The 13,362-nt window shown below is 41.1% G+C and overlaps 1 protein-coding gene across 1 annotated transcript in view; it reads left to right on the top strand.

Moving 5' to 3' along the window:
• The first annotated feature begins 227 nt into the window (after nt 1–227).
• The window catches only part of FMO1 (flavin containing dimethylaniline monoxygenase 1), a 29,355-nt gene continuing 16,220 nt past the window's right edge, over nt 228–13,362 (top strand). Inside the window, 2 exon segments of the mRNA XM_031658661.1 lie at nt 228–1,559; nt 10,386–10,574. Coding sequence (XP_031514521.1) covers nt 1,416–1,559; nt 10,386–10,574 — 333 coding nt within the window. The 5' untranslated portion in view covers nt 228–1,415.

The following is a 13,362-nucleotide window of genomic DNA, read 5'->3' as shown; positions in this document are numbered from 1 at the left end:
TCTCTATAGTTAGGACTAAAATATCCAATATTGACTAAAATATTGGATATTTTAGTCTCCGTAGTTGAGCTGCTTCTCTCAGGTTCCTAATGCAAAAAAACAAAAGGTGCATATCCAGATTTGAGAAGAGATTTCACCTTTGAAATAAAAAATAGCAAATTTTTAGAAAAATTATGTCTTCGGGGGCACTGCACTTAAGAAACTTAGGGAGATAAAACTGTCACAAACATATATTGGGGGGGAAAGCTAACATCATATAATTTAGTGTTAAATGTGTGTGCTACTGACCAGAAATGCTATAGGAATTAAAAGAACAGAGGATCATTGATGTGAAAGGCAGATGAAACCAGTTCTTGGAAATGCTTTTAAAGTTTCAATAACTTACAGCTACTGAGCACTTACTATGTGCCAGGAGCTATTTTGAGACACTTTACATTATTAACCCACTTGATTCTCACAAAACACTTCAAGGAAGCTACTATTGTTTTCTTTATATTTGTGAAACACAGAAGGGTTAATCTGTCCGAGATTACACCGTAGTAACTGACAGAGCTGGGCTTTATCTCAGGCAGCCTGGATCCAGAGCCTGGTTGCTTAATCAATGCACTCTATTGCCTCTCAGTGTTCTTACACATGTGTTATTAACACATGGCCTGGCGTCAGAAGATTCTCTGGCCCGTCCCAGTAGTGACTGTGCCATGTGCCCTGGAGGTGAATCAGTATTCAATTGAGAGGGGAGGGATGGCTTTGCATGCCTACCCTTCTACCACAAACCCTCCCTGGCAGCCACCCTCTCTCTCTCCTACTGGTGACCATCACTGGTGACCTGTGAAAGGGACATGCCAACAGCACAGCTGGGACTGTGGCATTGTACCAGGGGCAGGATCACACAGGGCAGCGCTGCAGTAATACCTGTGGTACCACAGGTGTGGTGGCTCCTGGTCCCAACTCCACCCCACCAGCCGCTGTGTGGTGTTGGGTCAGGTCACCACACCAGTCTGAGCTTCAGTTTTGTATGTGATCAAGAGAATGTGTCTGACAAGGTGACCTTTTCCTAGTCTGCTGATCTGTGCAGTTCTAGGGCTGCAGAATGGAGACTGGAGACAGCAGCACAGTCTGAAATGCAAGACTCTGTCCAGTAAAAGGTCCAATTCCAGCAGCTCTGCCAGAAAGCTACAGCCTGAACAACTGTACTAACATTTGGCACCAGTGCTGCATGAGGGGTGGGAACATACCAAGCACAGGGTTTACCTGTGACCTGAACACTTCCCTTCTCACATTCACACACCAGAGACCCGCTACAGAAGATTCAAACTGAGCAAATCGCCTAATCCTCCAAATTCTTTTTCCTGGCTTGTTAGAGCAGCCAAGGATGGGGTGGAGCTTACGAATAAAAAGCCTGCTTCATTTTTCCCATGCAGGAGAACATGGCCAAGCGAGTTGCCATTGTGGGAGCTGGGGTCAGCGGCCTGGCCTCCATCAAGTGCTGTCTGGAAGAAGGACTGGAGCCCACCTGCTTTGAGAGGAGCGACGACCTTGGAGGGCTGTGGAGATTCACCGTAAGTGAGGTTTCAACAACTTTGTCTGTTGGAGAATGGCTTGGCAGCTGGGAAATTATATCTGTGCTTCTTTCACAAGGGTTGGTGGCCTTGAGGAAAGTTAGAAATGTCTGCTGAACAGGTGGCCACGAGGAGCCATTGATATTGTAAAAGAAACAGGACACGGGTGAGCTTGGGTGGAAGTCAGAACAGACTTGTACACTTTATCTAGAGCCAAAGGGAAGAAGTGTTTCCAAAGATGCCCAAGAAGTGTGGAAGAGAATGGGGTAACTGGGCCAGGCCAGGAAAGCCCAGGAGCAGAGGAGCAGGACAAGGGCATCTGAAGCAAGGCCAGAGACGGCAGTGCTAGGGGCAAGAGCAAGAATTTCAGCCCCTGCCTGCAAGACTGAGCAGCTTTTACCTGCTTCTTCTCCCAGCCTGGCTCCATCTGCATTAAAGACTCAGGGCTGCGTGTAGGATGAGCTCCATAATCAAGGGCCTGCTGCCCCGGCAATCCCAGTGCAGGCCAAGAACAAACAGAAGTAAAGAATGTGAGTTCTGAGTCTTTTTTTTAATTCCCTGAGCAGAAGAAAAGTAATATACTCAAGTCTCAGCAGGGTTACTGCCCGGATCGGAGAAAGGAATGAAGGGGTGAGGACCGAGGAAAGGGGACTATAAAGCCCACCCTTGCCTGGCCTGGGGGCCTGGGGTCCCATGAGCTCACAAGGGCCCTTCTTAAAGCCAGTGAAACCGCGAAGCCGGGCAGGGAAAATGTTCTCTGAATTCCGTGGCTCAGGCAGGGAAACATTTACATCAAATCTGTCCAGAGTTTCTATTTTCCCTCCTTTTGAGCAAAAACATTTCCCATGAGCTTTAAATTTGCTGAGAAGAAAGGTGTCAGAAAGAGTGAAAAGAAGCAAGGTTTCAGATAACCCGGCCTCAGATCCCCTGAGGGGCTGAGAGAAAGACACAGCATTTCTCTATTACAGAAGGGTAGAATTTGGAACTGAAATAAAGTAATTATTTTCTAGCTCAGTGAGTAAAATTCCAGAGAAACCAAGATTACTAGTTTAGCCACAGTCCTCCAGCAGAGGCAGCTTGGCATCACATAAAGAACTGCATATCTTAAAGTGTACCCACCACCAAATGTGATCATCAATGCCCGGAGACTGCCAAAGAGGACCAGGTAAAAGAGCATGCCTCTTCTCAGGAATCAAACCACACATGTTCCAACAGGATGGCAGAAACCTGACACCTAGACCAAAAATCTCCCCCGTCCCACGTCCATCGAAGACATTACTAATCAAACATGATGCCTTTCCCCTAGGGAGCCTCAGAATCCTTCTTAACAACATGATTCCAAACAAGCATACCTAATCAGTCAGGGTCAGGAGTTGGCTTGAAAGATGAAACTGCCTAACTAAATTAGCAGAGTTATTTAACTAAAGTAATCTCAGTCAAAACAAAAACTAAACCTAAAGATCAAAAGCAGTACTTAGCCTCCTGCAACACCGGACATAAATGCTCCTTATATAGGTCACAGGCACCTAATCATTAACACTAAAAATCATTGATCTAAGAATCATGAGAAATGGGTCTAGATCCAGCTGGGCCCATTTCCAGTTGTGTAAATCAGGTAGGTCAAACACCAGTGCACAAAGCACAAAACACTGTGGGGGACACAAAAATGACAAGGATTCACCCTGCCCTCAGGAGCTGTTAGGCAGATGGAGGAAGGCTAAGATTTTGCAAGTCAGAAACAGTGCTGTGGGCATTTCATTAAGAGCAGGATGATAGCCACATTTAGGAAGCCAGAGAAGGCTTCACTGAAGAGGTAGTGTGTGATGGACTTTGAAAACTTTCAACAGGTAGACAAGATTGAGCAGAAGACACCAGGGAGGGTAGGGACAGTAAAGAAAAAGTACTGGGCATATTTGGAAAATTAAAATAGCTTTTTGGTGCATAAGGTACACGTAAGAGGAGGAATGGGAGGGAAAAGGGTGGCTGCATGTTTGGGCAAGCGGTTTACACTCAGTTTAAAAAGCAATGGGTAATGAGGAACAAAATTAAGGAGATTTCCTGGTTGTTGTGTTTGTTTTGTTTGCATGATGGGAAGACTCAAAGATTTTTGTGGGCAAATAGAAACTATCTGGATGACTGGAAATAACTGAGCACATAAATCCAAATTGAGACATGATCCTGGCAGGAAAAGGGAGGAGTGGAATTGTAGGCACAGGTGCAAGGGTTAGCCCTGGCAAGGTGGGAAGACAAGAGATACACCCTCCCCAGAGATTGGAGGGGAATGGAAGGTGAACATGGAGGAGAAATTTTGAGGTAGAGGAAGAAGATATAAGAGCACGCACACCAGAGACCTCAATTCTATTGAGAAAATATGGCACCTGCAGAGGGTGAAGAGGGTGTAGGGATGGTAAATGGGGTTGGAGAATTAGAAAAATAGAGGTCAGCCAGGCATGGTGGCTCACGCCTGTAATCCCAGCACTTTGGGAGGCCAAGGTTGACAAATCACCTAAGGTCAGGAGTTCGAGACCAGCCCGGTCAACATGGCAAAACCCCATTTCTACTAAAAATATGAAAATTATCCAGGCATGGTGGCATGCACCTGTAATCCCAGCTACCCAGGAGAATTGCTGGAACCTGGGGGGCAAAGGCTGCAGTGAGCTGAGATTGTGCCACTGCACTCCAGCCTGGGTGACAGAGCAAGACTATCTCTCAAAAAAAAAAAAAAAAAGAAGAAGAAATATTCTGGAGAATGCAATTGGACATCAAAAAGATGAGTAAGAGGAGTATCAAGCAGTAGCCAAGGTAAAATGGCACCCAACTTGCAAGTCATTCCAGCTCTATTACCTCATTTATAAAATGAAAACATGGGACCAGTATGAAACACATACAAAAGCTGAGTTAGTAGGGGGCTTAGGAAAATCCACCCTCACCTTCATGCAGCAGCCTTCTCTTGACACTGCAGCCTTTTTAGGCACCTCTGTAATACCTTGAGATTCCTCTAAAGCTTGACTGGAAATTCCTAAACTAGGCGGCCTTAAAGGTGCATTCAGCTCTTACATGCAATGAGTCTCCTGAGTCTTTGTAGAGGCATTCCTTTTCCTCCTTCCCCAACACACACAGGCACACACACATGACACACACACACACACACACACACACACACAAAGGTCAGAGATATCTTTGCACTCAAGGTAGGTGGCCCATTTAAAACCTTTAGAATTAAAAACCCTGCCCTGGCAATGGCTATGCTTGCCAGAAAGTGTTCAAAATGGAATTCTTATTGCCTTAGGGTGGAAGGGACCCTAATGCAAAAGTAGAAAGGCAAATTGCAGAGATCCAATAAAACACATGTGGAGAAAGTTTCCATTTCCAGATAGGGAGAGGGCCCAGAGAATGCAGACATTATAAATTACTGCATTTTGGCCAGACACAGTGGCTCATGCCTGTAATCCCAGCTCTTAGGGAGGCAGAGGCAGGAGGATAGCTTGAGCTCAGGAGTTCAAGACCTGCCTGGGCAATATAGCAAGACCCTGTTCTCCACAAAAAGAAAAGAAAAGACAAAAATAAATAAATAAATTACCGCATTTCATTGGATACTCACAAGGTCGTGACTCTGGCCTCTCCCAGCTACCACAGTTTTAAGGAAAAGAGAGATCAGGCAGGAGTTACAATGAAAAAGAAAGAACATCATACCCTGGGGAAGGAGAGAGGGTAGAAACCACTAAAAAGAAAAATGCTACAGGGATAAAGAACCACTTCTGACCCAAGCAGAGTCCGGGCATGCGTGTGGAACACTTCTCAGACTCTTCAGAGGGAGGGAAGGCTTAGGAAAGTAACACTGTAGGTTGACTATCACCGTTACAAAGTGATACTTGAAACAAAATTTGAGGAATTACCATCAAATATTACTTTCAGATCATTGTAGTGCAGGAAGAGACTTTGAAAACAGTCTTCAGGTAGAAGCACACAGACATCATCTAGAGGTGACTAACAGTACTGTGGGGTAGAAACACACTGGACTTCATCCTTCACCTCCCTGTAACATTTGCTGGGGCCCATTAAGCCTCCCTAGAATGATGTCTTCCTCATGTGCACCCAGTTCTTTTCCTCGGCACATGCACGCTTTCATTTATTCAACAAACATTGATTGAAACCCTACTATGTGCCTTAGATACGACGTATTTTTACATTCAGTGAGGGCAATGATGAAGTGTAAAAATAATTCACACTTATAAATCACTGAGGAATAGTTCCTCAACTATTTCTTCTTTAGGTTTGGCAAATCTGATTCCTGTGAACTTTCATTAAAGTCCTTATTTCTAAAACGTGTCTTCATATATTCAATAAACATGTTTTAATTACTATCATCCTAGTGGGGTACCCCTGACAGGCCCCTATTCTCATGGAGTTTGCATTCTTGAAGGTTCCTCAAATTTCCTCTGAGGTTTCCACAGCTCTCCTGCGATATAGACCCAGAAACTGGACCCTGCCCTCCAGCAAGAGTCTGACTCTCACCAGGGAGAAGGGGCAACAAAGTAAACTGGGTGCCAGCTGTTTTAAGGAAATGAAAAGAAGGAAGAAATTAACATTCTTGGAGAACAGGAGACGTGAATGTTGTGCATATAGAGAGAAGGTCTCTATTTAGGGGTGAATTTTATTATCACTTTATATCTGTTTTTTTTTTTTTTTTTTTAAATGAGAAAGAAAAGAACTGACTTGACAAAATTTTCTTCCCATTGCCTACACTCCTGCCTGAAGGACACAAGCTCAGGAAAATAAATTTCCATGGTAGCTGTGAAAGAATAATACAAATAATGATTAATATTATTGACAGCCTAGACGCATTGTTCCATTAGTACCATTAGCATGATACCATTGCTTCATTGTTCCATTAGCATGATAGCTATCACTCCAATTTATCCTAGGGGATATATAATATTGTTGTTCCAGCATATAGATATAGAAACTGAGAGAAGTTAAGAAAACTCCCAGATCACCCAGCTAAAAATGTAGACCTTGAGTATAAACCCAGGCAGTCTGGCGTTGAGGCCTATTCTGTTAAGAACTACATTGCATGCATTTCTGGAGTCTGTTTCACAGCTCAAGAATCAGGCCAACCCTGGGCTGTGTCTCAAGGAGTCCAAGCAAGTATGCCAGTGGTGATGGTCAATGCCAGTGGTGATGGTGACCTCCCCACTGTACTGCAGGACCAAAATGGACCAGAAGGACAGAAACCCCTCTGCTCGTGCTCTTAGTCTCTTCCCTCTTTCCACAGTTCAACCCTCCTCTCCTTTTTTCTCCACTCACCCATTTTTCTCTTCATGAAAACAAAAATCTTCTCCTAAATGGCCCCATCCATTTTTAGAGGCATGTGTTTCCACCGTCAGAGTTCAAGGCAACTGCTGGACCCCCCAGGTGCAATGCTCAGAGGATCTGCAGCACGGGTGGGAGGGTGCGGGCTGGCTATTGAAGTCTGGCAGGGCCTGGAAATCACTGGGGCAGATTGTACAGTGAGGTGAACACTGGAGGTGAGGGCCCAGGTCCTACCAATACCATTCAGAAGGGGCATAGACTCATACTCTCTGTGTATATGCTAAATACTCCAGACCTTTTCTATTTCCAGGAGAAACAATCAGTGGAAGGAAAGAGAGACAAGAGTAAGTACTGGTCTTAGATTTTATCCTGAGGGCTATGTTTCTTCTCTAAGCTACAGTTTCTCACATATTAACATCTGTGATACATTATTTCACAACAAGCTTCAGTGTTTCCTGGAAGCACTTCATCTTTCTGCCTTGACAATTATCTTCCTATGTTTTGAGAAACAGAAGGTTTCTTTTTCCCTTTGTTTTTGTTAGTTAATTGGCTTTAAGATTTCATAAAATAAATGGTTCCCTGGCTTATTCAGTTTCTATGAATCGCTGATATTTAAACATGCCATTATAAAATGCTTTAAAATTTTTAATTTATATATATACACACACACATTTTTATATATATTAAATTTATATATAGAGAGAGAAAAAGTATATTTTGGGTATATTGAGTTAAATAAAATATACTCTTAAAATTAATTTCACTTGTTTCTTTTTACTTTTTTAATGTGGCCACTGGTAAATTCAAAAGTGTTTATGTGGCTTCTATACATCCTATTGGGCACCCTAAAGCACTCTCACTGAAAATATGGTCCATGGGCCAGCAGCATCTGCATAGGAGCTTGTTAGAAATGCACAATCTCGGCCGGGCACAGTGGTTCTCACCTGTAATCACAGCACTTTGGGAGGCCGAGGCGGGCGGATCACAAGATCAGGAGATCGAGACCACCCTGGCTAACACAGTGAAACCCCGTCTCTAGTAAAAATTAAAAAAAAAAATTAGCCAGGCATGGTGGTGGGCACCTGTAGTCCCAGCTACTCGGGAGGCTGAAGCAGCAGAATGGCGTGAACCCAGGAGGTGGAGATTGCAGTGAGCCAAGATCGGGCCACTGCACTCCAGCCTGGGCAACAGAGCGAGACTCCATCTCAAAAAAGAAAAAAAAGAAAAGAAAAGAAAAAAAGAAATGCACAATCTCAGGCTCAGCCTGACTTACAGAGTCAGCATCCACATGTTAATAAGACTACCCAAGCACATCCTAACAAAATTAAAAGGTACTGAGCTACAGAGCTATGCTTCTCAAACAGTGAAGAACAATCAAGTTTTTTTCCAATTAATTGTAGACTGTTGTCAAATATAATAAAAAGAATCCTTAGAAAAATGAAAATCACACAAAGAAAAAATACAAAACGTAAATTTTAAATTTATAGAGTCAGAAATTATAAAATGAATTTCAGTAAGTGTCATCAAACGACATAGATATAAGAGAAAACAATTACAAAAAATGAACACATTGTTCTTTGGAACATAGGCAATTGACACAGAGAGTCATCATTACGCTTGTAACTTTTTGCCAAACAAATATTTTGTAAGAAATTGCAGTTCTGCATGTTAGACACTGGTAGACACATTTTAAATACACATTTTTATATTACTATTTAAGGTTTTTAATATGACAATTAATCTTGCTTCCTGGTTGTCAATTTACCTAATCTGCAATGCTCTTTGCAGGGGATAATATGTATCTAAACTATTTCTAAACATTGCTTAACAGCAGTCAAAGTAGAGAAAGGAGGCTCACGGAGCTATGTTGATTGAAATGAGGAAGAGATTTTTAAACCAGTCTCAGCAAGTTCAGGGTATTTTTTAACTGCTATCCAAAATGAAGCTGATAGTGCTACATTTTTTTTAATGTATCTTCAGTCTTTTATCCGTAACCAGTTCAAATAACTTATACTATAAGGTTAAATATAAATTATCTTTCAGTGAAAGCAAATGATTCCAGATTTAATGCACTTTTGGATGACAGTTTTCAAAATAACCTTAAAACGTCGCACATGATAATGCAGTCCTATGGCATATGACTAGTACCCAACTCAAACTCATCACACAAGTTAGACAAAAACGAGACCGATTTATATCCTGTTCAACAAAACGGTGACCACATGCTTACATATTGAGCAATGCCAAATTATTGCTATAAAAGTTTCTAAATGCTTACTCTTGATTTCTGTAGTTATCCTGTAACAGACTGGTAACAAACAATTCATATCAGTATTACTCTGCAGACTATATTTGAATAACACTGCTTTAGATATTCCAGCTGAATAAAATATCAAGATTTAAATAGTCATCTTTCTCAAGCATTTTAGCTGAGTCGGTGTGACGGGTGGGCCACAGATAAGCAGGTTATAATCAACTCTTATCAGTCAATGAGATAAATAACATTAATTTAAACCACAGAGGTATGTTTATAATTTTGTTATCTGTGATTGCTGTATATTTCATGCAGATACATGAATCTATATGTGATATCAGTTCATATCCTTTGCAGAAACAGAGAAAGCCCTCTGTATGTGAGGTTTATGTTCGTGTTTCTACTTGTTTGCATAAATTAAATAATTTTTATTTCACAGGAAAAATGAACTCTACATATGCAAGATGGTAAATAATGTTAAAATACAAGAACCTTCCCACTGAAATCAGAATAATCCTCCTTGCCACTGCCCAAAAGACAGAGGCAATGTATATTAAAAACATTACTGAAACTGCTTATTATTTAACTTTGCTGTAGTCTTATGAGATATTGATATTTGCTAGTTATTTGAGTAAAAACTGGGGGTGGGAAATTGGTTAGTGCTATGCCACACACACAGTTGTCCAATCTGGAAACCTTTGACTGCTTCCTCTCTCAACCCCTAAATCTAATTGATTTTGCAATCCTATATGTTCTGCCTTACTGCCACCTCACAAATCTCACCTTTCTGGGTTCCAGTTGTCATTGCCTCTGCTCATGCCCTCATTAGCAATTAAGTGGATTTGTGTTTTAGTCTCCGGGCTAACGCCCCCTTCCTTCTGTCCCAGTCCCATCTAATTCACCTTTTGTAGAACCAGAGTTATCTTTCCAAAATTTAGAAGTGATATGAATCACTTCTATATTTAGAACGTTCAGTAGATTGGCATAACCTTCCTGTAAAATCCAAATTCCTTAACTTTGGATACAAGATCCTTCATAATCTGAACCATCTTCTCCATAATCATTTCCAGAATACCCCATAAAACCAAATGACCTAGCAATTGTCCATCATTCAGACAAATACTATTTCCTGATTCTCATGTATTTCTCTATTATCCTGTGCTTGGCAGTGATACTGTGCGCATTTGGACAGGTGAGTTCTTCCCAGGCTTATTTGTGAGCATGCAATGAATGTTCATGTGTGTGCACTGTTTGTACAGGAACATGTTGAAGAAGGCAGAGCCAGTCTCTACAAGTCTGTGGTTTCCAACAGCTGCAAGGAGATGTCTTGTTATTCCGACTTTCCATTCCCAGAAGATTATCCAAACTATGTGCCAAATTCTCAATTCCTGGAATATCTCAAAATGTATGCAAACCACTTCAACCTTCTGAAACACATTCAATTCAAGGTAAGACACAAAGCATCAGTTAGTAGTCAGAAAGTATTTCCTACATATTTTCTCTTATCTCTCCAGCCTAGCCATGGGCTCTGTAGATGAGATACTAAACTGGCAATATTAATGACACCTGACTGGATTTATTTTCTCCCTATACTCACTCCCCACTTCAAGTAAATCTGGAGGTGGGGGTGGATACTTTGTGTAAAGATTCACAAATATAAAATTTTAGTTTGCAATACTTATATCCAAGTATCTTAGAGAACCTAAAAAATATCAAGCCACATTTTCAGCTTGGGCCAAATGCCTACCCACATGGACACTGAGAACTACCAGCCCTTTTCCCCAGTCTCCTGTTTGGTTTTGTTTGTTTGTTTGTTTGTTTGTTTTGAGACAGGGTCTCACTTTGTTGCCCAGGCTGGAATGCAGTGGCGTGATCATGGATCACTGCAGCCTGGACTTCCTAAGCTCAGGTGATTCTCATACCTCAGCCTCCCAAGTAGCTGGGAACACAGATGCACACCACCACACCCAGCTAGCTTTTTATATTTCGTAGCAATGGGGTCTCACCATGTTGGCCATGCAATCTCAAACACCTGAGCTCAAGCAATCCTCCTGCCTTGGCCTCCCAAAGTGCTGGGATTACAGGCATGAGCCACCACTCCCAGCTCCCACTCTCTTCTTGACTATCCTTTTATAGGAATGAACATGTGCAGTGGCCCATACACAAGAGAACCTTGCTATGTGAAGGAAATCTTTTCTAGATATTCTTGAAAATAGAAAAATCTTTGAATGTCATTATTCTACAATGCCCCGTTCCTCTCCCATTTCAGAGGTTAGAGACAGGAGGAAGGTAGTAGGACAGGGACAAATGAATAATATATCCTTTTTGTCCTCTTTTTTCCCCCTTTTTTTCTCTGTTTCCTCTCCAAGAAACATATGAAAATCTATGTTTCCCTTCTCCTTTCTCCCTCCCCTATCAGAGATGAGGATGATGAGGAATTCACAGAAAATTATACATAGAAAGCAACAGAAATGGAGACATTGACCAAAACAAGTGGAAAATAAAATTTACATTCACATTCCTGACCTTAAAAGCCCTCTGATATGGTTTGGCTGTGTCACCATCCAAATCTCATCTTGAATTTCCACATGTTGGGGGAGGGACCCAGTGGGAGGTAATTTAACCATGGGGGCAGGTCTTTCCCATACTGTTCTCCTGATAGTGAATAAGTCTCATGAGATCTGATGGCTTTAGAAGGCGGAGCTTCCCTGCACAAGCTCTCTCTTTGCCTGCCGCCATGCACGTAAGACGTGACATGCTCCTCCTTACCTTCTGCCATGATTGTGAGGCTTCCCCAGCCATGCGGAACTATAAGTTCTCCATTAAACCTCTTTCCTTTGTAAATTGCCCAGTCTCTGGTATGTCTTTATCAGCAGCATGAAAACAAATATAGTAAATTGGTACCAGTAGAGTGGTGAGTTGGTGAAAAGATACTAAAAAATGTAGAAGTGACTTTGGAACTGTGTAACTGGCAGAGGTTAGAGCAGTTTGGAGGGCTCTGAAGAAGAAAGGAAAATGTGGGAAACTTTGGAACTTCCTAGAGACTTGTTGAATGGCTTTGACGAAAATGCTGATAGTGATATGAACAATAAGGTCTGGGCTGAGATGGTCTCAGATGGAGAGGAGGAACTTGTTGGGAACTGGAATAAAGGTGACTCTTGTTATAGTTTTTTGTTTGTTTGCTTGTTTGTTTAAAAGAAAAATCTGCAATTATTAGTTTATTAGTATCATACAGGACTCAGATGTTCAGTATTCCTCCTGAAATTACATAAACAAATGCAAATGGAAAGAATCCAAGTCAAAATTCTGTAACAAAACAGCACTCCATCACAAAAGCATGTAAAATTACAAGAATGCTATTTTAAAATACTGGCACTTTAAGAAAACCATAATCTTGAAAACCTCAAAATTGCCAAATTGTTCCCTAAACTGCTAAGCAGATAAACATGACTAATGAATGAGTTTGTTTTGTAAAGAAAAATCATTCAAATAAATTGAATAATTCATACTGAGATGCAAAGTTTAAGTGTCTTCTTTCCTCCTATTTGGATTTTTGATGGGGCAAACCATAATATAGGAAAATATATGCTGTTTTGAATGTGACATCTTTGTTTTAAAAGTTGGCCCAATTAATTAAAAATACTTTTAATGGAAAGTCTCATTTCCTGAGCAGTCCATATTTAGATAAATGGGAAAAGACATCTATAGCCAGCATTTTTGTAGTCTTCACTGAGACTAATGTCAACAAAAAGTATAATACAGCAGTCTTGTATTTTAAGCTCATGCTTTTGGGGATACATCCACAGGTCTTCTTTAATGTGGGAACTGCAAGATATAACTGCCATTACATGGTAATGGGAGTTAAAGAATAGAGTCCTCATGTAAACTTTAGAACATACTTTTCTATTACTCCTTCAAGGACAGACTTTCAAAATGTTTGATTCTAATAATCCCATGCTTTGAGTAGATTGATTACTCTTCAGTTTGTAAATATAAGTGGGCTATGTTAAATTTCTTAACTGATCAAGATTTTGGATGTTCAGTTGTAGATGAAAACTATCTCAACTTAATTTTACCCCCATATGATATGCAGGGTGTGTAGACAAAAGCTTTTAATTAGCTAACTATATGAAAGGATAAACACTGTAATAATTCATGTGATTCAAAATGGGCAAAAGCAAAGACTAGCTTCCCCTCAAGAAGAAAAATTTCAGACCTATGAAAAGGACAACAATA

This window comes from Papio anubis, chromosome 1 (genome assembly GCF_008728515.1).
Source record: "Papio anubis isolate 15944 chromosome 1, Panubis1.0, whole genome shotgun sequence".
Lineage (NCBI taxonomy): Eukaryota > Metazoa > Chordata > Mammalia > Primates > Cercopithecidae > Papio > Papio anubis.
Note: the sequence above shows the minus strand (reverse complement) of the source record. Positions and strands in the feature narration are given on the sequence as shown.